We start from the raw sequence: 23,598 nt of genomic DNA on the forward strand, positions 1-23,598 counted from the left end.
AATAAAATGTTTAAATTAACTCGAAATACTTCTTTTATATTGTCATCTGTCAAATCAGATTTCTCTTCAAGTTCTTTAATAGAATCAGTCATAGCTTTCATTTCTTCTTCAATTTTACCTTGTAATTGATTAATTAATAATGAATTCTTTTTAAAATCTTTTGTTAATTCTTCAATATTCTTTACTTCTGTTTCTAGTGTTTGTTTTATACTTTTGATGTCTTCAAGTTTATAGTCATCTATTACACTTTGAATTTTTTTATACACGAACCGTCTTGGAACTGCATCGTTGGGTTTATCTGGATTTCCTAGGTTGATTATTTCATTACCTCCCATATCTAATGCTCTGTTCATTGTGTTATCAAGTTCCTTATTTCTGTGAAGATACGATTCCGTTTCCTTTTTAAGCTTTTTGAATTGTTTTTTAGTAGCATAATCACTTAAATCAATATCAAATTTAACTTTACTTATACTGTCAGGTTGATTAATTTGTTTTACATCATTAAAAACTCCCATTATATAATTATTATATATTACCAGTAAAGTTTTTTCTTAAAAACTTCCTTGGTTTGTCAATATATAAGAAATCGTATTTTTGATTTGTTGCATTAGCAAAAGTATCACGATCTATATTTTGTTCATCGCAAATCCTATTATTTTCCATTTTACCTGGACTTTCAAATAAAATATAATGTGAACAGTTAATTCGAATATCTTTTGGTGTTTTATAGTAAGACTGACTTAAATAAATAACACAACAGTTTTTGTGACGTCCTTGAATAAAGTATTTTGTTATTTCATTTTGAACTTTTTTATCTTCACATACAAAATCATCAAATATTACTACTTTTTGTTTTTCTGATTCAAGATTTTCACAAGGTTCAATTTGGTTGGGATCAGCTGAATATTCAAGTATTTCATTTGGATCTAATTTAATCTTTTTTGCAATTTCATTTAAGTTGTTAATTAAATCTTGATATTTAGATTGTTCTAGGTTTTTAGCATATAAGTATAATTTATCATAATATATAAGAGGTTTTCGAAGTATATGCATTAATGTATTTGTTTTTCCAGATCCAGAAGATCCACATATTAACATTCTAAAACATGAATCTGGCATAAAAGGATAAAATTGTTTAAAGTTATTGGATTTATCATTTTTTGTATCATAATTTGGAATTTCCATTTATATAATATTACATTATTTTACAATATCTTACATTATCTTACATTATTTTACATTATTTTACATTATCTTATATTATTATATAAATGCAATCAAAACTTAATGAAATGATAATAAGAAAAAAATTAGTTGGGCAAAAGATGAGAAATCTTAGAGAAGAAATAATGAGAGAAAAAATAAGAAAAGCTACAAATCGGGATATGTACACTGAAATTTATAAGCCAATTACTGAAAAAATAGAAAGTCAAAAAGAACAATTATCAAGTCAGTTAAAAGCATTACCTGGAATTAAGGAGCAATTAGCGTTACTTCCAAAAAGTTTTGTTGATAAAATAAAAGAAGTAGAACAACAACAAAAATTGGCAGAGATAACGGAAGAACAACCACCTCCGGGACTACAACAACCATTACAACCATTACCGCCGGAAGATACTATGGGTTTGGAAGAGCTATTCCGAGAATCGACACGATTATTACCACCGAAAGATCATATGGTTTCAGATGATAAAGATGATGAGTTTGAAGACATTAAAGAACCTCCCGAAGAACTAACAGAAGAATTTATAGCAAATTTAGATATAAATATCGATAAAGATATAATATCAGAATATGAATTGCCTACATTAACAGAGTTAGTAATAAAAAAAATAAAGATGATTGGATAAAAACAAGAAAAGAGGTTACCGAAAAATTAAAGACCTTTACTCGTAAAATAAATGAATACAGTAAAACAAATCCAAATAAAAAAATTGAATTTACAGATGCAGAACCTATGACTGCAGGTGAGTATGTTTCGAAGTTAGAATTACATAGAGAAAATTTTAAAAGATACAATGAACGCTTATTAAAAATTATTAAAGACCCAAAGGTATTTGGAAGGGGAATAAAACATCATAACCCATATAAAGTTTCACCAAATGGACAATATGGTAATTTAATTATTAACTTAAATAAACTTTATGGTCAAAACAAATTAATTGCTAAGGATAGAATAACTGGAAAGGAAGTAATTAACACTAAAGTAGATAATGATTTGATTGATTTGATTAATAAAAGATATAACAATAAGAAAAAGCATTCAATTCATTCAATAAAAATATTTAAAGAATTAACAGAAAAGTCAGGATTACCTATCAATAAAAGATCTATGAAATTTAAAAAAGTAATTAGGGGACAAGGTTATGACGTTTGTCCATGTAATCCAAAAGAATTGGTTAATGACTTAGAGTTAATTTGTGGTTCAATTAATGCTGGAAATAATAATGAAGAACTAAAAAATGAAGGTATTAGAATAATTGATGAACTATTAAAAATGAATTCTCTTTTACCAGAACAACATGAAATGTTATATAAAAATTATTTTTCTTGAATATATAAATGGAACAAAAAATAGTATTAAGTTCTGAAACAGTTAAAGATAATAAAAATACTCCGAGTGATTTTACAATCAGATTTAGTCGTTCTTTAATTTTAGATAAAAATAAAACTTACGTTGTTGGTTTGGATAGTATTAACACTATGACCTACTCTTGGCATAATATTAGTGATGAATATGACAATAAAAGAATTCGTTATCATAATGGTAAGGATTGGAAAAATATTATATTTACAAATGGTTCTTACAGTTACACAGATATTAATAATTATATTAGGGAAACATTAATAAGTAATGATGATTATGAATTTGATAAATCAGAAATTGCTCCAATAAGTTTGGAATTTGATTTAAGTAGTTTTAAGATTTTGATTTCAATTACAGATAATTTTAAGTTGGATTTGGAAATATCAAATTTTCATACATTGCTTGGATTTGAGAAAAAAAAATTAGACAAAACTGAATGGGGAACTAAAACACCAAATATAACTAACTCTGTGGATACAATTTACATTCATTGTGATCTTATTGATAATTCACTTGTTGATGGTAATTTCAGTGATATTATTTATGCTTTAAGTACTGCAGATTTAACAAGAGCTTATCCATTTACAAAAGAACCACAAAGAGTTGGATATTCTGAAATTAATAAATATATTATAAATTCAATTAGAATATATATTACAGATGTATTTGGTAGAATAATTAATTTTAATGAGGTTGAAACAAGTTTTACACTAATTTTAAAAGAAATTTAATTAAAAACTTTTAGTTTTATATAATGTACAAGAAAGTTTATGACAAAAATAAAGGAATATTTATTTATGTTGATGCTCACACAGGAGAAGAAATCATACACGGAATACCTGTGGTCTCTGGAGATTCCATCTCTGGAACAGGTATCTTTGACACTTTAACGAAATTAATTCAATCCTCAATTAGCACAGCTGGAAAAAAAGCTTTGGAAACAGCAGGAAAAGCAGCACTTGAAAGTGGAACAAAAAAGGTTGGAACAGAAGTTGGAAATTTGGCTGCAGCTAAAATTGTTGAAAAATTTAAAAAGAAACCTGCTCCGGCAGTTGGTAATTTAATTGCTAAGGAATTACAAGAAAAGAATAACAGTAAAAATAATAAGGAGGAAAATATTAATATAAGATTAAATAGATTATTGTCAGGATCTGGAACTTCAGCTCAACAAAAACGTATTAACAGATTAATTTATAAAAAATAAAAACTAAAATAAAAAATAAAATAATATATAATATATACATGTTTAGAACAAAAGAATATTGCGAAAGATACGAACTAACTCCTATTCAATTAGATACAGCCTTAATATCTGTCTTGGGAAATAATGTTAAACAACAAAAAAACGGATATCACTTTACAATTAATGATAGAAGTTCATATTTTGATTGGTTTAATGGCTATTTTGAAGTAAGTTTTAAAGTAAATAAGCTTGCTGATGGTAATAATTATGCTGGTGGAGATCAAATTGCTCTAATTAATAATGCAGCTTCATTAATTGATCAGTTAGTGGTTAAACAAAATGGAAAAATTGTTTATGATTGTAATAATTTATACAAAATAATAAATGTAAAAAATTTAGTTGAACTATCTGAGGATTATGCAAAATCAACTGGAACAAATGAGTTTATTTATTTAGATACTACTGATACTGCTGCTGTTGCTGATAATTCAGGTTTTAAATTTAGAAAGGAATTAATCGAAGGTGGTGCTGAGGTAAATGCTAAAATTCCATTAAATAATTATTCATTTTTTCAGGGTTTAGAAACTAATATTTTACCTCCAAGTCAAATTCAAATAACACTACAGCTGACAGATGATGATGAATTAATTTTTAGAGCTAATGCTGCTGATCCAGGTAGGGTAATTGTAACAAAATTAATTCTATGGGTTCCACGTTTGATTTTTAATGAATTTGGGTTTGAACTAATTGCTACTGAAAGATTTAAAAAAGCAAGATGGTCATACCTTAGGGAAATGATAACACAATCAACTGATACACGACAGACGGACATAACTTTTAGAATAACAGCTGGTATAACAAAACCACAACATGTATTTGTTTATTTACAACGACCTGAAAAAAGTAATGCACAAAGACAGAATCCACATTTATTAGATACATTTAAAGTTGATGCAGCAGATGATAATACTTGTATTTTGAGCTCTTGTCGTCTTGAAGTTGGTAATGGTGTTTTTTATCCAGAAACAGAATACACAAGTATATCAAGAATATATGACGATGTAATTAATTATTATTATAAACAAAATAACAAAACTACTGGAAGTCTCTTAAATAGATTTAATTTTCAAAGTTTGTTTGGATTTGTTCATTTTAACTTGGAATATAAAAAGGAAGCAATAACAGAAGATCCTAAACACATTACATTAACAGCTAAATTAAATGTTCGGCCGGCAGCACATGTCCGTGTTTACGCAATTGTATTATATGAGGAAACAGTTGAAATAAATACTATTGGAAATGAACTTGTTATTGTTTAAATAAAATAAATATAATTTATATATAATGACATCAAATTATATTGAATATAAAATTAACCTTACAGATGGACAAAAGAAAAATTTAGCACAAGCTTATAATAATAAAATTCCACATACTTTTAGATTAAAACATGAACAATTACGTGGAAACTTCCCTTTACTTTTAACAAAAACACAAATTAATCAAATTAAAAAAGCTGTTGCAAATAAGAAGGGATTAGAAATTACAATTTCAAAGAAACAAATGTCCAGTCAAGGTCAAAATGGTGGATTTTTAGGAGCTTTGGCTGGTTTGTTAGGAAAAACAATTCTTCCAATGGCAGCAAAAATAGCTCCAAAAATATTAGCTCCTCTAGGCATTGGCGCTTTGTCTGGACTGGCCAGTACTGGTGTTAGTAAAATACTTGGAAATGGTATTATTTCAGTAGCTAATGATAAGAGAAATATGATATCACCATATCTTACACCTAATCAAAGAAAGCAATTCGTAGGATCTGGAGTGATTAAATTAACACAAAAACAAAAACAAGACGGTGGGTTTTTAGGTATGTTGGCTGCTAGTCTAGGAATACCTTTGATTACATCTTTGTTAAGTGGGAAAGGATTACAGATTGATTCACAACGGAGACCTTACAGACGAATTCCTATAGTAAAAAAAAAAATAAAATTTATAAACAAACCTATTTCTAACTTTGAAATTGAACAATGGGTAAAACAATTAAAAATTAAAAACTTTAGGGGTGTATTTAGTAGAAATAATTTACCAAAATTAAAAGAAAAGGTTGAATGTGGAATTATAAATTTGGACGACTCTGTTGGTCCTGGAACACATTGGGTTTGTTATATTGGTAAAATATACTTCGACCCATTTGGACTTCCTCCACCAAAAGAAGTAATTAAGTATATACCAAATGTAAAATACAACAATGTTCAATATCAAGACAAAACAAGTATGCTTTGTGGATATTATTGTTTATTTTTCATTAAAATGTTACAAGATAAAGTACCGTTGTATGATTTATTGTATAAAATACTAAAAATTCATAATCAAAGAGTAAATGAACAAACTATTATAAATTATTTTAATAAAAAAGGACATTTATTTAACTGAAATTTAACTGGAATAATTAATATAATGGGAATATTCAATAATATAAATGAAAAAGTAAATAAAATAGAAAAACAAATAGAAAGGCAATTAATAAGAAAACCTCCATTGTTTTTAACATGTTATACTCAAGATACTGATGGTGGATTATTTCAATGGAAAACTGTAAATGCTAGTCCTGGTTTAGTTCAAAATGGTAATAATGTAAGAATTAATTTTAATTGCATTTTAATTATTCTTGTTGATGCAATTAAATTAGATAAAGGAGAAGCTAAATTACAATTAAAAAATAAAGAAAATGTAATTCTTCAAAGTTATGATGTAAAAAATAACAGAAAAAATGAATCTATTTCTATTAATTATGCTAATAAATTTAAAATAAATGATGTTATTTATATTAATTCTTTAAACGTTAAAAATATTCAGTTAACAATTTATGGTTCTATAATTTAATAAAAACTTTAATAAAAACTTTAATAAAAACTTTAATTAATTTAAGAATAAGCTAATGTATCAATACCATTATCAAGAATATATCTTTTATCGTCATAACATGATAAAGATGTTTTATTTATAACATAACTGGAAAGATTGTGTTTATTAGAACGAATAACTTTAAAGGTGTGATTACTTTGGGTTGAATTAAACAAAGTATCTTTATAATTTTTATGAACTATTGTTTTCTTAACAACAAGTTTGTTAATTCCTTTACATTTTTTAATGTTAACTTCATTTTCTAATAAATATGAATACATTTTACTTCTTAATCCGACAAATTCAACGATTGGAATACCTGCGGCTTCATCTTTAAATTTTCCAATTACTTTTTTATTATTGTCGAAATAAAATTTTGAGTTGTTATCGTAATCACTATTATCAAATAAATCTTTGTCCTTATAAAAGTCTTTATATGCATCTTTGGTTTTTATTTCATAACATAATGAATCAGTGTCAGTAAACAATAATTTACAATTATCCTCGTACTTTTCCTTAATATAATTATAATGAAAATCATACATTAAATATTTTGATAAATCTAGAATGCACATTCCAACATAACAAGGTCTGTTTAATAACAAACTTTCTTTTATTCTATGAATACCAAAAAGGTTAGAGTTAAACATCGTTGAACTAACAAATGAAGGTTTGGCTATGTATTTTAATAAAATATTTTCATCATGTGTTAATTTAATATTAACCCTCTTACGTAAATTCTCCATCGTCTTACCGAATACAGAGTTGTTCATTAACTTAAAAAAGTCCTTTTCAAATGAATTTTTTGCTTTAGATCTTTTTTGAGTATTAAAATCAATATACTTTTTTAACCAAGGACTTTCGTCAAAAGTTAATATTTTATGTATTTTTGTTACTTTTAACCCTAATTGTGTATATAGTTCAAGATTTTTATAATGAACTACATAATTTTGTTTTTTCATTAAAGTTGGAACCAACTTCTTTACATTACTTTTTCCTATTTCAAATTCTGTTTTAATATTTTTACTATAATCAGGAAGCCATTGATCTGGTATTTTAATTTTTTCAGGAGCTAAAGGATAATCATTGTGGGTTTTATGTAATTCTTTTGGATATTCAAGATCACATTCAACAATAAAGTTAGTTTTACCTTTTGCAATTAATTTCTTAAATTGTTTTTCGGATATAAATTTAAAGTTTCCAGAGGGTAAAGGTTGACACATAGCCCAACCGTAAAGGTTATTGGCGTCGAGGTACATAATGTATTTGCTTTCTTCTTTTGAATTATAATCTTTCATATATTTATTGTTTGCTTTACTGTATCTGTTTGAAATATAACTTATTCCTCCTCTTAGTCCCTTTTCAATAAAAAGATACATATCAATATCAGTTATTAAATCTAACTTAATTCCAGTCATTTTTAACATTGCATCCCAAGCTAAACCAGGACTACTAAAATAATGACAAGGATCTAATTTGTAGTACTCCAAACATAGTTTTCTAAAATTTTCGAATACATCAGCTAAAAGTAATACGTCAGTTTTTAAATATAGATCATGATATTCTCCCATTGTTTTAATTTTAAATTTTTTCCAAACATTTTTAGCATGTTCGTATTCATTATCAGAAATATTAGTTTCATTTAAAATTGAATAAAACTCTTCTTTAGAAGGTAATTCTGTTTCTTTGAATTCTTTTAATGAATCCATGTAATCATATGGATAAACACCTTTTGTTTTTAATAAATTAATGTTTTCACAATCAAATTCTTGAGATAAATATTTAAATTCTGGAATATTTTTTACTAAGTTATCCAATGATTGAGACATAAATTGGAATGAATCAATAAAGACCAAGTCAGAAATCATAAATGCCATATATCTTTCCATATTGTTAGGAATAACATTAATTTCTTTTTTGAATTTCCCTATTTGTTGCATAATAAAATGACCGTCATAACCTCTTAAATTATGAAAAATAACAGGAATTTTATGTGTTAGTTTAAAATTAATATTACATTCTGAGTGAGCACTTCCTCTGAATTTTCCTGTTATATGACAATGGTCACGGACAGGATTTTCATTTTCCTTATATTCTTTTTCACAAATATGACAAAACTTTTGTTTTTTAAATTCGGTTGAATCTTTTTTAGACATTCTTAGTTCTTTGTTAAAATTATCTCTAAATATTTCTTTACAATATTCCACTTCCTCAAGCATTTCTTCAATAAACTTATAAACTGCATTAGGACCTCTATAAATCTGGGTTGGTTTAGTATATTTATCGTCATAACAACAAACAACTTTATAGCCGTAACCACAATCTATATGATTTTGATATGGTTCAGTAAATGAAGATTCAGTTGATGGTAAAGCAGTTAAAACTTTTTTAGTTATTGATTCAAAATCAGCATAAATTACAAAAGGTACTGCTAAACCTTTATGATAATTTTTAAATTGTACTTTACTTCCCTCTTTTGGCATTTTTACGCCTTGGATACCATTAATAGCTAAACAATTTGGAATATGTTCATTTAATATTCTTTCTTGTGAAAAATTCTGTAGACATGGTTTACAAAAATGTTTTTTTTCTTTATGTTTGGTTTTTTGAAACATTAATCTATTAAAGTCTTTTATCCAAACATAATGTTGGACTACAGTTCTTGAGGGTTTACAGTCATCATCAGTTATTTTATCATTTATTTTATCATTTATTTTATCATTTATTTTATCATTAGTAATTAGCAACATGTCACAGTGTTCTTCGTATTGATATTTTGATATGTACAATGGATAAATTCCCGTAGGTTCTTCATAACCAAATATATTAAATGATAATTCATTTAAAACTTCTATTTTAGGTATTTGATTTAATGTAACAGGAAATTTAATTCCAGTATAATCAAGATCGTTTATATGTTTTTTATATTTTGAAACTCTATGAGGGTCTTTTTCAACAGGAAATTTATAAGCTAAATGACACCATCTAAAACATTCGTTATCATCATTCTTTATATTTATTAATCCTTTCATTGAATTTTGTAATGGTTTTGGTAATTCTAAATAACTTGAAGCAGCCAAAGGACTATACTTATATCTATTTATATAATGAGCATCAACTGACTCTATTCTCCAGCCACTTCCTTCAGAAATCCAATTACCAATTCTATTTATTATTTCATCAAAAGCTTGATGTAAAGTTTTTTTTATTTCGTTTGTGTTAATAATTTCTAAAGCCTTTGATTGAAAATAAGCTGATTTATATATTGTATCAGTTTTATCCATTTTTGCAAAAGTTATTTTTAAAACAACATTTATTTTTATACCTTTTAAAGTTTTAAGTTCAGATTTAAGTATTTCATAAGAGTCGTTTATAGTTAAATATAATTGATTCTTTGGATCTTGTCTATATGTAATTTTAATTTCAAATTTCTTATAATATTGTTTTGAAGATCTCTCGATTTCCATCTATATATTATATTTAGAAAAAAAAATCACTAAGGAAAAAAGGATTAAAAAAATAATTAAAAAATAATAAAATAAATAAAGTTTTAAATTATCTTTAAGAAGAATTAAAATATTTAAATTTATATCTTTTTCCGCTGGTTTTTGATATTCCACTTTTAACTTGGTTTTTTCCTTTGCAGCACATTGTTATTAACCCTGAATTAATATTAAGGTCTTTGGATGCTGCATAAGTGCTTTTATATGTTTTTTCTTCATTAGTGTCACAATCGGTTGCAATAACTTTTTTAGGATTGTTTCGAATATTATTTGGTCTGGGACAATCACATAATCTTTCAGCATTTTCTTCTTCAGTTAATAGACAACCACAGTCCCATTCAAATAAATTATTTTTTAAAAGATAAGGATCTATAACATTTTGTAATTTATCAATGACATGATTTTTATATTCATCGCTAACTATTTGATTAAGTTTTGATTTAATAACATTTCTTCTTTTAAGAACTTTTTTATATGAATTTTCATCTGGATTCATTATTTCTCCTAAAGTGCTAGATAATTTTGGCATAATCATTCTATCTACCTTTCTATTAACCATCTATATATAATATACTTATAGAAAAAAATCTTTAAAAACGCACCTAATGAAATTATATTGATTTGAGAAATTTGTTTATATTATCTATATCTTTTGAATAAGATTTTAAAGTCATTTTTTCTAAATTGTTATCAACTGTTAAAATTTTAATACCTTCTTGAAACATTCTGTTTAACCATTCTTCATGTAATTTGTGTAGGTTTTCTAAATAATCTAAACCAACTTTGTTTTCTTCCGTTCTGTTTCTTTTTTGAAGTCTTTTAAAACATATTTCTGGGTCGGTTTTAACATAAACAAATCCATCAATTGGGTTTTTTCCATATGGTTTTATAATATGATCAGTTAAGAAAAGATTGTATACTGCCCACTCGGGGTCATTTATAACATCGTTGTCGTGATGTTGTTTTGTAAAAACGTTACTGTTAGTTAAATAACAACGTTCAAGGACAGAAACACCATCAAACTGTTTAGCAGAAGATAACATTTTTATATGACTGTTTAAAGTTGTTAGCTGAAAAGGAAATAAATATTTGGAAGGTTCTTGAGCAGCAAGTTCAAAAAGGTTATATGAATTATAATCAGAGTCCATAACATTTTGCCATTCGTGAATTGGTTCTGGAATTATATTAAAATTAGGATTATATTCTTTAATAATATCTAAAAACGTACTTTTTCCTGATGCAATATTACCTTCAACTGATATAATTTTTCTCATTTATATAAAATACTTATAGAAAAAATCTTTAATAATCTTTAATACAGCTCTTCTTCTTTTTTATTTTTATATCCGTTAAGTTTAAATTCCTTCATATGCATTTCAAGAGGTGTTGAATAATTTTTTTCTTTCTGCATTTCTAATAGTATTGTAAAAATATCCTGAATAACTTTATTTGGATCTTCTTTATTTACTTTTCCAATCCGTGCTTTTGTTATAAGTTGTTTTATTTTGTGGTGATGTGATTTTAAAATAAATTTCTTGTCGTCAAGTTTTAGTCTGTTAGTAAATATGGTAATTACTGATGGAACAGCGCCAGCAACTGCTACAAATATAGGAATAGCTGGAACAAGTACTAATGCAGCTGAACAACCAATAATACCTGCTGTAATATATAATCCAGTATTTACTCTCCCACAAAATTTATAACTTTTTCTGTAAGCAGCAGCTAGTTTAGTTAAGTGAATAATTAATTGATCTATTGTTTCTATTCCATTATTATTAGAAATTAGATTTTTATTGCTCATTTATATAATTAAACTTTTTATTTCTGAATTAAATTTGTTCAAGATCGCTAAATGGTACCCAACTATTAAATTTTTCATTGTAACCTTTCCATTTTACTAAAGCTTGTTTTTTCTTACAGTCTCGTCTAATAACTTTTTCTATTCTAAAAACTTCTTGTGTAGTAGGTAAAAGTTCTTGTTCATAAAATGAACCTTGAATTATTTCATCATTTAAATCTTTAATAGTGTATGTTCTGGGATTTGTATTATTAATTTTATAAATTATAAATATTTCCTCTGTCCAGTTTGGTGTATATCCTTTTTCAAAATGTCTTTTAAGTTTGCTTAAGCGAACTCGATCACCAATTTTAAATTTTGCTTTACTCTTTGGTATCTTTAAATCACCATATAAATTAAAGTAAACAGTACCTTTATTTAAGTTTTTACTAGCTTCGGTTGGTGTTATTTTTATACTAGAATGTTTTGTTTTGTTATATTTATCAACCATATCCTGCAAATTATTTAAATAAGTATAAGTATTATTTGCTGTAAAATATTTCCACATTATTCTTTTTAAACTTCTATTAAATCTTTCAATAATTACAGCCTTTCCTTCATTAAATGTATGGTACATATTAATCTTATTTTTATTCAAAAATGATTCAAACTTTTTATTATAAAATTCTTTTCCTTCATCTACCCATAAATTTTGTGGAATCCTTGCAGTCTTCGGGGACTTTTGTCCCTGAATTCTATCTTCAGAAATTATTTTTTCAAATGCTTCAGTAACAGATTCTCCAGTTTTATTCTTTAATGGAATAACCCAAGCATATTTACTAAATATATCAATAACAGTTAACAAGTACTTTACTCCTTTATTATATTTTGAAAAAGCTTGCATGTCAACTAAATCAGCTGACCAAGTATCATCAATATCATTAACTATCACTCTTCGTTTCCTAAATTTCCTTTTAATTGGTTTGTGTAATTCTTCTGCTAATTCATCGCTCCAGCGGTAGCTTGGTACAGTGATTCCGGGGGTATACTCTACCCCCTTTTCCCGTTTTTTGACTTTTGTTTTTGTCCCAACCCAAGTGTGTATTTCGTTTTAATTATAGGTTTCACAACTAAATGTTTTGCAATCTTTTCTCCAAATGTTTTTGATTTAGTTTTATTTAAATTGGAAAGCATTTGCTTATCACATGTACTCTTTTTTACATCACTGTCATAGCAAACATCATGGTCCATACATACTGCATCCAGTTCGTTGACAGGAGGTCCGTTATTTAAAGGATTTCCTGGTCCACAATAGTTATATCCTGGAAGTGTTAAACCTTTCTTAGGTAATAAAGGTAACATTGCTTTGTGAATATCTAAATTACCCCCTGTACTTTTAACAAACTTTGATTTCATTTTTCCACAAGATGAACAAGTAGCCCTTATCATTTTTCTCCCGTTTTTTGTTGTAACATAATGAGGATTTATATTATCAGTAAATCTTCTTTCTTTCAAACAATATATTTTATTTTGTAAACTCATCTATATCAAATGTATTTAAAATTATTTAAAGACTAATAATGTAGTTATTAATTGAAAATAAGATCAAATACCTTTACATTTTATCAATAAAAATAATCTGCCAAAAGTTTGCCAAAAGTTTGTCAAGTTGGCAGACATTGTCACATTGCTGCCACTTGGCAGAAAAATGGCAGGCTTTTGATTGGTTGAATTTGTGTTTGCCAACGTTCTGCCAAAAGTTTGCCAAGTTGGCAGCGACTGCCACATTGCTGCCACTTGGCAGGATTTTGGCAAATATTTGGTGGAAGTGTTTAAAATTATCTTTAATCATATTTTACTATAGGTTTTAACAATAATTTGTTAAAATTTGTTTTAAATTTGTTGAAATTGGTCAGCATTGGTCGGTTTAGGTCAAGGGTTAAAATTAATTTGGGTCAAACTGCGCTCGCTACCCCATATATATAACTACTATAACACTCCGACAAATATTCGTTGCCTACCATCTCTAAACTCATTTTAAAAGTCATTAAAATCTTATTTGTTACATGAATGTACCAATTAAGGTTTGAGATTATATGAAGTCTTTGACTATAAAACTTGCTCTGTTTTATGCATAATGTTTAAGTATGAATGCGATATTAGAATATGTTTTCTGAGTGATTGTCGTGTAATTTAACGTTTGTACAAACAATTTTTTTATGTTACAGAAGGCCATGTTTGAGCTAAGATACTGTAAATGTTTTATTTGCACATCTGTACATTTTACCTTCTGAAAATAAAGAATTTATTATTATTATTATTTTTATCATTATCATTATTATTATTTTTATCATTATTATTATAGATGCGCGGTAATTGTACCACGAAAGTGTTAGCCAGACTGGTCAAGTTTCTAAGCCTCTGAACGATATGAACCATTGTAAATAAGACGGAAACCCACAAAAAGGCGGGGGTGTCTAGGGGGTCCCAGTCCCCCCCCCCCCCCCTTCCCCACACTACCACACAGTTTTAAGAAGACGGGGGAAGCATATGGTCCCCCATCTCCCACTAACGTTTGATCTAAATAACTTATTTTTCTCAGGAAAAACAGTAGATAGAAGGAAAAGGCCTATTATTAGATATGGATTGTTTTATGATTTCTGTCGTCACTAAGAAGGCAGAACCTTTTTAAAGGGTTGTCCCAAAATTTCCAAGGAAAATCAGGGTAGGTAAAGCTGACCGGCCACCTTTAGTTATAGGGCCCCAACTTTGTGTTCGCTCCCACGCCACTGGAGAGGATGTATACACAGTCCTCATAAAGCTCCAAGCTTCAATATCAAAATCATAAATAATAATAATAGTTATCCGTTTCAGGACAAGCCCGAATCCTAGCTTGAATAAGAACGAAACATATTAGATAATAAAATAATAATAATAATAATCATCATCATCATTATTATCATCTTCAATATTATCACCTTCTTTTCCTACTCATTCATCTTGTTTGCCTACACTTCAATGAATAATAGGGAAATATGTCCTGGTCATATGGACAAGGTCGAAACCTTTAAGATAATTATGGTTAGAAAATATTTGGTTCAAAGCTTAGTACAGAGTGGGTTAGATATATTTGGTTCAAACCATAGGACAGTGTGGGTTAGTCAAATTTGGTCTAAACGTTTGGTCAGCGTAGGTTAGATACATTTGGTTCAAAGCTTAGGTCAGCTTAAGTTAGATACGTTTGGTTCAAAGTTTATGTCAGCTTAGCATAGACAGATTTGGTTCAAAGTTTAGGTCAACTTAGGTTAGATAAGTTTGGTTCAAAGCTTAGGTCAACTTAGCTTAGATACATTTGGTTCAAAGCTTAGGTCAACTTAGGTTAGATACATTTGGTTCAAAGCTTAGGTCAGCTTAGCTTAGACATATTTGGTTCAAAGCTTAGGTCAACTTAGGTTAGATACATTTGGTTCAAAGCTTAGGTCAGCGTGGATTAGATACATTTATTCCAAACGCTAGGACAGTGTGAATATTGTAGTTAAGATACAGAGTTGTTTTGGCATATTTGTTAAGCTTGTCTCCAGTGCGGGTTTCGCATACAGTTCGCGATTCGAAATGCAAACTGCAGTCTGGTCTCTTCAAATTTCAAAGAACAATCTGCTCACACTTCCTTGCAGTTCGCAGTTCTCATATCCAAATTTGGTAATCGCATTGTAAACTGCAAACTGGTATTTTGCAATTCAAGTTTCAAAGCGGTTGTTAAAACCTGCTACAAAATCATATCATAGTTTCATCTAGTAGAACAGTCTTGCCTATATGGATAAAAGCTAAAAGCATTTTTTCTTATGTAGGACATTTTCGCTACCTGCTCAAATTGGAAATATTAATAAAGTATTTATATTGCTAGAATTGCACATGGTGTAATTAAGTTCCATAAAGATGACCCCGTAAACAATATTTCAAACCTATTTTGTTATTTACAGTTAAAAGTATGTGTGACACTGGTACCGCATATATATGGGTAACAAACTTTCTAACACTGCATTGCTTGGTAAAATATTTTACGAACTACTACACGATATGCGAAGCTTTATTAAACAATATACAATGTTCTTCGGTAAAGTACAATTGTTGCTGGTATAGCTGTACATTGTATTATAAATTCATGCTGAATTTTCAAAATCACCCAACGATGTCTGTCACTTCAGCACACACACTGTAAAACAGTTGGCATTTTTAGTAAAATAATCAATCAGTATTTTGTGTACAACAAAGGCGCATTAAAAAAGAAACAAATATATAAATATGAAAACAATGATATGACAGATACATGAAAAAAAAATCCTCGTTCACAGAAATTTGAGGAAAAACATTTTTGTAATTTATTTAAAGCTCGCCCGCTTAGCTCGAGAGGGAAAGCGCAGAACTACGGATCATGGGGTCGTGAGTTTGATTCCCGGGCTAGGCGTATGTTCTCCCTGATGATTGATAAAACACATTGTGTCTGACACCTGTATATGCAGTTTTAATACAAATAGGGAAGACGAGATTATTAAGGACAAAGCTCAAATTTTTAAGCAGTATGTTAATTATGTCACCGAGGGATTCTTTATTATGAAATATCTCAGTTGTATGGTGACTTGTTTCGATAATGTCGTGCTGTAATGTTGGCGCCCTTATCAGCACGACGGCATTACGACATTTTTTTCTGTCGTTATGGGTCGTGATTAATATTGTCGTGCACTAGTGCTGGCGAGGGCGCCGGTGTCACATGATAACACGAAAAAATATTTTGTCATTGTTTCGCCTTCTAGTTGAGAAAATAGAATTCTGTCGTGCTGTCATTGTGTCGCACTTGCGGGAGGAGCCACGCGACTTCACGATGACACTACAAAATAGCATTCTGTCGTGTTATCGTTCTGTCGTGCCTGCGGGTTTGCCACACGGCAACATGAGGATACTACAAATTATCTATTACGGTTAAATTACACATATATGCAGTTTCAAAAGTACAGAATAATAACTAATAGTATGCTATGTGCAGTAGAATTAATTTTGTATTTCAGCATTGCGCTATGTTATTAACCTAGACGTACATCCCTACTTATTATCAATGTTTAACTTTGCATGTCAACCGAAAAGCGAAACAGCTACCGACAAAATACAATGAAACAACAGTTTATAGTATCCTCTTGTTGCAGCGTGACACCCACGCCAACACGACATACAACACGACCAAATACTATTTTGTGGTGTTATCGTGTTGTCGTATGGATCCTCCGGCAGCACGACAAAAGGATATTTTGTGGTGCCCTCGTATTGTCGCTTGGCGCCCCCACCAGCACGATGACAAGACAAAAAAGGCACCAACACGGCAGAAAAATGTTGTGTCATCGCCCTACTATTATTTTATCCTAGAGTTGTGGTCTTGTCATACTTTTGTCCTGGCCTGATGTCAACACGCCAAGCTGTCGTTCTGGCGGGAGCGCCAGCACAACATGACAGAAACAAGCCACCACACTTTTGTCGCCTATAAGCTTTTATATATAAATGAAATAAAGATAATGTCTTACTTCCTTTCACAGACCGGATGATGAAGCCGGTCACAGGGGTAGTCTTCCCATAGATACGCGTGATCAGAATGGTAATCTGCAAACGCAGCGCAGTCCTCCCCGTCACCTTTATCTGGCTGTCCCGGGTACCAGTCTGTATATCCGGCCAGTTCATTGCTATCGTACCATTTCCAAAGTCCTTCTATGTCCATATCACTCAACCCGAGCCAGGATGTACCAGCTTACAGACATCAGAAAATGATATTGGCAAATATGGTGGCTGCAGCTAAAACCGGACGTTCGACCCAATGGGGGTCACGACCAAGCTACTGCCTGAACAAGCAACAACCAGAGAGCTGTCTATCCCCGCAGAAAACTCAAGACAATGAAATCTTGCTATAAAATGTCCAGAAATGTCAATAATCAAGTTAAGGTTTATGAATATATCATCAAACACAGAAATAGTTTGTACATTTTGTAAACAAACAACATCTTTACGAAGAGACTACCTGCCCATTACATATTTTGTCCCATACGACTAGATATTTAAAGTATTTTCAAAAAGTTGATATTTTTGCATATGTCACAACACAAAGATATGTAACAGTTCTTTGAAAATGGTTAGTTTTTAAAGGCGTTGAACTATCCCAAAATATGGCCGTTTTTTGCAGTCCTTTTCTGAAATTCAATGTATATATCAGTAAATTGACAACTGTTTGTAATATACAATGCACATGTTTATATGTTGATAAATTTTAACCTAAAATAGCTCTTTCTTTTTATGAGTTGGGTGTATTTGATTTTTACTCCAAATATGGGGCTAATCGTTAAACACCAATTATCAGTAAAAGCATAGTTCTCTCTGTTTAGATAAAATAGAGTGTGTCAATTCAGGAAAAAAATATTCATGTTCATTTTTAACAGTAAAAACACAGATTTTATCCGAATCAATTGAGATCTTGTCCATCCAAATATCAAAACACTGTTTTGACACGTGAAGTTAGACTTTTTACGTAAACAGTGACATATTTTCTGGTGACTTCTTTTCAACTTGGATACTGGATAAAACTGGTAACTGCAACATTTTACTTCAGATAGTAGGTATGCATTTATTTGTTGTGGAGGGAATTCCAAAACCCATACAAATTGATAATACATAGCGAGTACGAAACGAGACAAATATCGGAGAAATGTTTTGATTTTTACAACAGAGCCCGAGAGCACGAACTATGGGGCTAGGAGAATTCATTCATTTTATGCTCTTCAGTAAAATACTGAAATTTATCAGTGAAATAAAACTGATGTTTTCACTGTTTCAAACAGAGAAAATATCATTTTCATTTTTCACTGGTACGAAACTACACTTGAATGTGTAAGAATATGAGTTATAAATAACAGAAAATTCCTTGCAAAATATATTTCAGTAAAGATATAGATGCATAAAAATACAGACAGGATCATAAATATATACATTCTACCATGATGATAATAAAGGTAAAAGAAAACAGAAAACGTAATATAAGTTTTTCTACAAAGATATCCTCCTGCATTATTACGTCTGGGTGCGATGCACGTGACGTTGCGTAGACAAACTGGAGTTGGTTAAAACCATTTAAAACTCATAAAATAAATAGAAAAGTTAATTGTTTTCACAGTAAAATCAGATATATTTCACCCGTGAAAACCATAATTTACATTTTTAGCTCATCTGATTTTTTTGAAAAAAAAAATGATGAGTTATTGTCATCACTTGAGCGGTTGTCGGCGTCGGCGTCGGCGTTGCCAGGTTAAGTTTTATGTTTAGGTCAGCTTTTCTCCTAAACTATCAAAGCTATTGCTTTGAAACTTGGAATACTTGTTCACCATCATAAGCTGACCCTGTATAGCAAGAAACATAACTCCATCTTGCTTTTTGCAAGATTTATGGCCCCTTTTGTACTTAGAAAATATCAGATTTCTTGGTTAAGTTTTATGTTTAGGTCAACTTTTCTCCTAAACTATCAAAGCTATTGCTTTGAAACTTGGAATACTTGTTCACCATCATAAGCAGACCCTGTACATCAAGAAACATAACTCCATCTTGCTTTTTGCAAGATTTATTGCCCCTTTTGGACTTAGAAAATCAGTTTTCTTGGTTAAGTTTTATGTTTAGGTCAGCTTTTATCCTAAACTATCAAAGCTATTGCTTTAAAACTTGCAACACTTGTTCACCATCATAAGTTGACCCTGTACAGCAAGAAACATAACTCCATCCTGCTTTTTGCAAGATTTATGGCCCCTTTTGGACTTAGAAAATATCAGATTTCTTGGTTAAGTTTTATGTTTAGGTCAACTTTTTCTCTTAAACTATCAAAGCTATTGCTTTGAAACTTGCAACACTTGTTGACCATCATAAGCTGACCCTGTACAGCGAGCAACATAACTCTATCCTGCTTTTTGCAATAATTATTGCCCCTTTTGGACTTAGAAAATCATTTTCTTGGTTGAGTATTATGTTTAAGTCAACTTTTCTCATAAACTATCAAAGCTATTGCTTTAAAACTTGCAACAGTTTTTCACCATCATAAGTGGACACTGAACATCAAGAAACATAACTCTATCCTGCTTTTTGCAAGAATGATGGCCCTTTTTAGACTTAGAAAATCATGGGTAGGACAATATTTCTATTACACAAAAAAAAATCAGATGAGCGTCAGCACCCGCAAGGCGGTGCTCTTGTTAATCGTGACATCGCCACATGTGAAAATTCACTCGTTGAAATTTCGATCTTACACTAAAAAACAAACAAATGTGCTCTATATTTTGTGTGTTTATACCTGTTGTCTTGTGAAGTAGGTCCTTTATAAAGATGTTTTCCTGGTTGGTATTGACATGTATAAGATGCGACATATGTTGTCTGCAAAAGTGCTGAAAAAATATATACAGAAAATGTATATTTTACATTCTGTCTACATAAAACATGCACAAAATTTATTATCTACCAGGTTTAATGTATATGACATCTGCTTTACATGATTGCAGCTTTGTTTTCAAAATAACTAAGAAATGATGTTCGGATGATAGTCAATACTAACAATAATTAATTTACTTTGTGATAGTGAAATTGAAAATATTAAATCCGACCTCTTAGAGAAGCAGAATACTCATTTTTTACCGCTGCTTCTATGAAAGAGAGCTGCTACTGGTAGCCAATCCAATAACAGGATCCCTGGAATCTTGTCCAGCCGTCAGGACAAACTTCATTACAGTCAGCATCTCCTATATGTTATATGCACGCTTGATAAATACATATTTTTAGAATACATTTTACATATATCATGTAAATACAAGCATGATTTAAATGCTATAAAATGTTTCATCCCTAGAATGCTATACACGTGCTTGATATGCATGTATGAATCTCTAGAACGGATACCATACGTGACTGATATTAACGCGAACGTCCTTAGAATGCTATGTAAATAACATGTTGTATTCATAAATGCATCCCTAGAATGTTATGTAATTACATATATTGTATTCATATAAGCATCCCCAGAGTTCTATGTAATTACATATCTTGTATTCATCCCCAGAGTGCTATGTAATTACATATCTTGTATTCATACAAGCTTCCCGAGAGTGCTATGTAATTACATATCTTGTATTCATACAAGCTTCCCGAGAGTGCTATGTAATTACATATCTTGTATTCATACAAGCTTCCCTAGAGTGCTATGTAATTACATATCTTGTATTCATACAAGCATCCCCAGAGTGCTATGTAATTACATATCTTGTATTCATCCCCAGAGTGCTATGTAATTACATATCTTGTATTCATACAAGCATCCCTAGAGTGCTATGTAATTACATATCTTGTATTCATACAAGCTTCCGTAGAGTGCTATGTAATTACATATCTTGTATTCATACAAGCATCCCCAGAGTGCTATGTAATTACATATCTTGTATTCATCCCCAGAGTGCTATGTAATTACATATCTTGCATTCATACAAGCATCCCTAGAGTGCTATGTAATTACATATCTTGTATTCATACAAGCTTCCCTAGAGTGCTATGTAATTACATATCTTGTATTCATACAAGCTTCCCTAGAGTGCTATGTAATTACATATCTTGTATTCATACAAGCTTCCCTAGAGTGCTATGTAATTACATATCTTGTATTCATACAAGCATCCCCAGAGTGCTATGTAATTACATATCTTGTATTCATACAAGCATCCCCAGAGTGCTATGTAATTACATATCTTGTATTCATCCCCAGAGTGCTATGTAATTACATATCTTGCATTCATACAAGCATCCCTAGAGTGCTATGTAATTACATATCTTGTATTCACCACATCTTTGCCATGGTAAGATTCACGACATTATCTAAGTTTTTTTGAAATTTTAGCAAACTTCAGTTGATAATAACAGTCTAATAATTTATATCTTCTTCCCTGATTTACTTTCTTACTGTTTAATAGATAAGGTGTCTATAATAATAAGATTAATGTCGTAGTTTTTGGGATGTTGTCTAATTTTATATCAAATAAATTCTGTATCTTGTTCAAAAGAATGTCATAAAACAGTTGTCTGTAAACTGTTTGCACACTAGAAAAAAGTTAATTGTGTATTTATTTCACATTCTATGTAATTTATTGCTAGATTCATCAAGAGACTGTTAAAAAAGAGGTTAAACAACAGTGTTGCTATAGAAACGATTTTTAGAACATAAATATTTTTATACTACATGAAAGAAAGAGACAAAAAGAAATATATTCCATTAATTGCATGTTGTTTTTGTTATTTTATCATGTATTTTATTTTGATATTATTTAAATATGGTCTCATTATTAAGATATACTGTCTCAATTTTGATATAGTTAGACAAAAACATGGTGTCCGAAAAGTGGTAATATCTCCATGACAACGACTGATTTTTGTTGTCAAATTGACGATTTATACTCAGAACGGGTCAGTCTGTCAGATTAGCCCAAAACCCCATTTTTGACCAAAATTGCATTTGGACCCAAAATCTCATGCTCTGTCACATATATAGGTTGTATTATTAGTCATTTGAATAAAGTATTTGGTTTCAGAATACAATGTATTACACATTAACCAGACTAACTTACGAAACATAGAGGAAATCGACTACATTAACATACACACAGGACTGTCACTTCATTAAAAAATGTCATAGTGTGGCCAGTTGTGTCAAATCTGTGAGGGTCATGTAAAATAACATAGACGTACAATAGGGAGAATTTTAAATATCTGATTCTTAGTTGTTTTTAGAGCCAGTACATGTAACCAAGAGCTCTGTCTGTCATTAGTGCTTTTCTGAGAAGTTTAAACTTATTTCACCAGTCTTTTAGTATCTTAGCATGATACTGTGACACAATTATCTGATGCAGCTTTCCAGTTTACATCATGATCCTTTCAAAGAGTTGATATAAATGATTTTTATACGCCCGAAGGGACGTATTATGTTATGACGCTGGTGTCCGTCTGTCCGTCCGTCCGTCCGTCCGTCTGTCTGTTAGCAATTTCGTGTCCGCTCTGTAACTCTTGAACCCCTTGAAGGATTTCAAGGAAACTTTACACAAATGTTCACCACACCGAGACGATGTACAGACCGCATGTTTTGGATGTCTCACTTCAAGGTCAAGGTCACACTTAGGAGTCAAAGGTCATATCAGTTTGTTTCGTGTCCGCTCTGTATCTCTTGAACCCCTTGAAGGATTTCAAAGAAACTTGACACAAATGTTCACCACACCAAGACGACGTGCAGAGCGCATGTTCCGGATGACTCGCTTCAAGGTCACACTTAAGGGTCAAAGGTCATGTATGACTTTGCTTTGTGTATATTGCTCTGCATTGCAGTGGTCTTGTTTTAATTTGGCAGATCTCTTTTTAGCTCATCTGATTTTTTGAAAAAAAATGATGAGTTATTGTCATCACTTGAGCGGTTGTCGGCGTCGGCGTCGGCGTCTGCGTCGGCGTTGCCTGGTTAAGTTTTATGTTTAGGTCAGCTTTTCTCCTAAACTATCAAAGCTATTGCTTTGAAACTTGGAATACTTGTTCAACATCATAAGCTGACCCT

The 23,598-nt window shown here is 30.1% G+C and overlaps 1 protein-coding gene across 1 annotated transcript; it reads right to left on the bottom strand.

Annotated features, from left to right (window-relative positions):
- Nucleotides 1-16,024: 16,024 nt before the first annotated feature.
- LOC123526256 (perlucin-like) lies at nucleotides 16,025-20,795 on the bottom strand. The gene is made up of 4 exons (XM_053522790.1): nucleotides 20,655-20,795; nucleotides 20,317-20,407; nucleotides 17,522-17,741; nucleotides 16,025-16,164 (listed from the first exon to the last, which is right to left on the bottom strand). Exons 2-4 carry the CDS (start codon nucleotides 20,387-20,389, stop codon nucleotides 16,131-16,133), a joined length of 327 nt encoding a protein of 108 aa, XP_053378765.1. The 5' UTR covers nucleotides 20,390-20,407; nucleotides 20,655-20,795; the 3' UTR covers nucleotides 16,025-16,130.
- Nucleotides 20,796-23,598: the final 2,803 nt, after the last annotated feature.

Source organism: Mercenaria mercenaria, chromosome 14 (genome assembly GCF_021730395.1).
Source record: "Mercenaria mercenaria strain notata chromosome 14, MADL_Memer_1, whole genome shotgun sequence".
Classification (NCBI taxonomy): domain Eukaryota; kingdom Metazoa; phylum Mollusca; class Bivalvia; order Venerida; family Veneridae; genus Mercenaria; species Mercenaria mercenaria.